This window comes from Callorhinus ursinus, unplaced genomic scaffold (assembly GCF_003265705.2).
Source record: "Callorhinus ursinus isolate GAN/ISIS: 27379988/994484 unplaced genomic scaffold, GSC_fseal_2.0 scaffold4142, whole genome shotgun sequence".
Classification (NCBI taxonomy): domain Eukaryota; kingdom Metazoa; phylum Chordata; class Mammalia; order Carnivora; family Otariidae; genus Callorhinus; species Callorhinus ursinus.
The window spans coordinates 1-4,471 of NW_027401196.1; the positions used below are offsets into that span (position 1 = coordinate 1).

General features: G+C 49.4%; 1 protein-coding gene across 2 annotated transcripts; it reads right to left on the reverse strand.

The window, feature by feature from the left end:
- Positions 1–6: 6 nt before the first annotated feature.
- LOC112819139 (protein CD300H-like) lies at positions 7–2,009 on the reverse strand. Of its 2 annotated transcripts, none has more exons than XM_073890779.1 (2): positions 876–2,009; positions 7–517 (listed from the first exon to the last, which is right to left on the reverse strand). In XM_073890779.1, exons 1-2 carry the CDS (start codon positions 1,199–1,201, stop codon positions 451–453), a joined length of 393 nt encoding a protein of 130 aa, XP_073746880.1. In that variant the 5' UTR covers positions 1,202–2,009; the 3' UTR covers positions 7–450. The 2 variants fall into 2 exon arrangements, with proteins under 2 accessions (XP_073746880.1, XP_025721954.2); XM_025866169.2 differs by having other exon boundaries at positions 7–602.
- Between the last annotated feature and the right edge of the window lie 2,462 nt (positions 2,010–4,471).

Below are 4,471 nucleotides of genomic sequence, written 5' to 3' on the forward strand. Positions count from 1 at the left end.
GGGCCCCACACTCCTGTCCCTCCGCTCAAGCCTCCACCTTGAGCATCTGGATGCAGCAGACACATGAGGATGTGGTCGTGAGGAATGGAAGGAAAGGGAGAAGAGGGGACCCAGGCAGCTCTGGCTCCCTGAAACTCTCTGAGAGTTCAGAAAGCAGAGGGCACTCAGGGACTGAGCTTCTGGGGCTGTCACCTGCCCCTAACCAGACCCAGGCCTGGCCAGAGTGTGGCAAATCCCCATTCAACAGCATCCCTATCTGCTCTGCAGATGGACATATCATAATCCAGGACCAGAGAAGCATCACCTTCCCCATTAAGCACTTCAGCATCCCTCATCTCACTGGAAACAGGAATGTTGGAATGTTGGCACAGGAGCTAGACCTCAGGTCCCACCCCCAGGCAGTGAGGCCCCCTGACTTGTCCACCCTACCTGAAGACTGCAGAAGTCAATTCAGGAAGTTTGACAACAGGGACACACAACCCTGTGAGCACAGGAGGGTGGCATGAGCTCCCTGGTCCTGATAGAGATGCACAGCCCAGAGCTCTCCATGTGGACACCAGCCACAGAGTCCCCGAGTCCCACAACTCTTGTCAGGCCCTGGGCTAGTGGAAGGGGCCTTGGATGTCACACTCCCACCTTCCCTCACGCTCATGGGCTCTCACACACGCATGCACACGCATGCTCTTTCACACTCATGCACACTCCCACCCACCCACCTTTCCCACACACACCCACATAGCCCACTTGGTCCCGAGTCTCTGAGGCCTAAATACCAGGCCTGCTTCTTTTCTCCAGAGTTGAGATTTGCTCAGATGCTCTGCAGGGATTAGCTCACATCCTTTCTTCCGTGGCAGCAAAGGAAAGCAGGGTCTTACCTGGGGGAGACAAACACTTGAACCTGCAAAAAGAGGTCAGGCAGGAAACCATGGAGTCCTTCTTCATGCAGTATCGTTGCGATCCCACACCTGTATTTTCCTGTATCGTCTACAGTGAGGTTCTCCAAGGTCACTGTGAACGTGAGGTCCCCAGGATGGTCCACGATGGACACGCGGCCACTTCTCATCTCTTCCTCAGACCCTCTGGTGGCCACAGTCTGGTTCCATAGTGGCAAGCACGGTTGTCGGCACCAGTATTTGGTAAATGTCTTGTATTTCTCCTCGTACCGACACTGGACTCTCAGGGAACCCCCCACGGTGCCCATCACGGTGCTGGGGCCACTCAGAGACAAAGAGCCTGAAAGACACCATCAGTATTTTCTTCATCTGAAGAGCCTGGGCTGGAGGGGCCTTGGGGTTCAGGTCCCCTGGAAGCCCAGACGTCACCCTGAGGCTAGAAGGGGAAGGGGTCAGGAACCAGGGAGGCCTGTGCTGTAGGCCTGAAGTCCTCCAGACACAGGCTTAGGGCTTTAGGGAGTGGAAGGAGCAACACTGAATCTTCTCTGTGCAGTTGCTGCCAAAGGGGGCTCCGGCTGTAAGGGTGCCTGAGTGTAGGTGGGTGGACCCCTCAGAGCAGGGTTCCCAGCTTGCCTCCTCCTTCAGTTGCTTAAGCCCCAGCCTTGAAAATGTGGGGCTGCTTCCTCAGGTCTGGATGAGAAAACATTGTTAGGGATGCTCTGTTACACCCAGATCCTGAGCCTGAGCCAGCATGGTGTCCCCCCACCCCACTCCCCTACTCCCACAGCAAGCTTCCTGCCCACCAGGGCCTGAAAAAGAAACTCCTGACTCCCAGTGCACCGTAGGACATTCAGCAAAACCCCTGGCCCCTCCCCACTAAATACCAATAGCATCCTTCCCCCAGTGGTGAGAGCCAAAATTGTCAACTGGCATTGCCTAACGTCCCCTAGGAGTAACTCATCCCGTCTGAGAGCCACAGCTTTAGGAGAAGAGGGTTTATTCGAGAGAACCTGGGATAGAAATTCCCAGGTAAGAGGGGTGAGCTGTGGGCTCCTGTCCTTGGAAAGTCATCTCTGCTGATGAGCATGCAGTATTTTGCAGCTATTCCTTCGTGTGTTTTTCCTTTGTCTGGCGTCAGTCTTCTTACTGGTCAACCAGCTCCTATGCATTTTCAGACTCAGGCTTACAGACCAATTGAATCATAACTCTCCTTAATTACAGAAAGTCTCTAAATATCATTGAGATAAAAAGTAGGAAAAGAGAAGCTTGCATTGCTGGAGGCTACCTTTAAGAATGAGACTTCTTCCCTGAACTTTTCACTGTCCCAATGCCAGAGTGATAAGCCAAAACGATCCTCATCAGTATGACCTACTTGAGAGTCAGTATAATTTTATTTTTCAATCTGGCTGATCCTAACTCTAAAGGATGGTGGGACTGTGTCTTTTTATGCCCGAAAAGCCCGGTGTCACTATGCAGGATACATGTGCTTGATACAGGCCATCTCAGATTTATCTTAGTAAATGTAACAAATTACTTTTTAGATCCTCAAGTTTATAATGAAATTACTTTACCTATCCCCGGTCACCAAAACTTGGTGTTTTAAATGTGTTTTATTTTGTAGTTTATTTTTTAAATTTAATCACCTCCCTAAAGCATTATTAATATATTTTTGTAAAGGTTTTATTTATTTGACAGAGAGAGAGACACAGCGAGAGAGGGAACACAAGCAGGGGGAGCGGGAGAGGGAGAAGCAGGCTTCCCGCCGAGCAGGGAGCCCCATGCGGGGCTCGATCCCAGGACCCCGGGATCTTGACCTGAGCCGAAGGCAGACGCTTAACGACTGAGCCACCCAGGCGCCCCCGCTAAAGCATTATTATTTAAAAGTCTGTCAAGGTTGGGCACCTGGGTGGCTCAGTTGGTTAAGCGACTGCCTTCGGCTCAGGTCATGATCCTGGAGTCCCGGGATCGAGTCCCACATCGGACTCCCTGCTTCTCCCTCTGACCCTCTTCCCTCTTGTGCTCTCTATCTCTCTCTCTCAAATAAATAAATAAAATCTTTGAAAAAAAAAATAAAAGTCTGTCAAGGTTTAAAATTCCACAATGTGTTTGTCTGTTCAGTCAGCTTTATCACGCAGAGTTTCTATATGTTCTGAGTTTTAGTGTCTTATTTTGGGAGTGATATTTTTAAGGGTTTTGGTGTACTTTGATTAATATATCTAAAGGTGAGGAAAATGGGATTAATGTAATAAAGATTTTTTCCTGCTTGGGCTCTGAAGGTTGGCTCTGACATCGGATTACTTTGTATTCTAATTGCCACATTTGTGTTTGCATAGGATCAGAGCAGGCTGGTGAACTGTCCTGATTTTTCCCCCCATTCCTAATAAAATATTTTCCTTCCAGTGTTCAAACTCAAACAAGAGAGAAACTGTGTTTATGGGAACTCTCAGAACCCACCATTGTTGATGGGAACTCTCAGTGTGGGACTGACCACAAGTCCCCAGCAGTATCACCTTCAGGGGGCTCATAGTGCAGGGCCCCCGGGGCCAGGCCAGACCTATCAGAGGCCCAGGGACCCCATCAGCACCTGGGATGCATAAACGCCTCTTCACAAGGAGGCTTATGTAGTAAGGGACCTTGTTTTATTGAAAAAAATGATGACTTGGGAAAGAAGTATTATAAGAAAAGCGATGACCTTGGAAATAAAAGTATTTTGCTTTGAACCTTGGCTGCCTTTTATGAACTGATCGAGAGTAAATAATTTGTATATATATGTATATATATATGGCAAACCCACGAAGAAAACAAGAAGAACATGAATGTAAAGTTCATAGCTTGGATTTCTCAGAGGGGAGCTTGGGACTTCAGAAATATTAAGGATGTATATTACTTAAGCTATGATGTGGGCAACCAAGGGTTGAAGAGTATTCAGTGTTTAAGGAGTATGCATATATTGGGAACATTCTTTGTGTCTACAAAAAATTGCAGGAAAAGTTACAAAAAAGGTTTACAAATATTCAGAATGAAATATGGAAAACGGCTGGATAATTGGTCAGCAAGCCATTCCCATCCATCAGAAGGGCTGTGTTCCTGGGTGGGTCATCAGTGGGCAATTGGTGTTACTGGTTTTCAAATCAGGATGACGCCACCTCCCCACAGAGCCCCTCTGAGGCCTGTTCACTCAGAGGACAGCACTGAGCATGCTCAGGAGCAGCGGCACCTCCAGGAAGACCAGGAGCCGGAAGTAGGTCCTGCTGAGAAGGGACCTGTGGGGGACACAGTAACAGGTAGTGAGCCACATCCTCAGGGAGTTGCCCTGGTACCCTCCACTTTCCTTCTGTCCCTGTGCCCATGTCCTGAGGCTACAACAGTCCATACACAGATCAGTCCCAGGAGGTTCCATGGGCAAGGCAGCCCCACACAACAGACCATGCCTGTGACCTTTAGCCTAACAATTGCCCTTGAGACAGGACTCTGGACACGGAGAGGGCCTGGCTATTGGAGTGACAGGAGGGAGACCCCAGGGAGCAGGCAGGACGTGGGCCAGGAAAAGGGTTCTACGTAAGCCATCCCCATTGGGG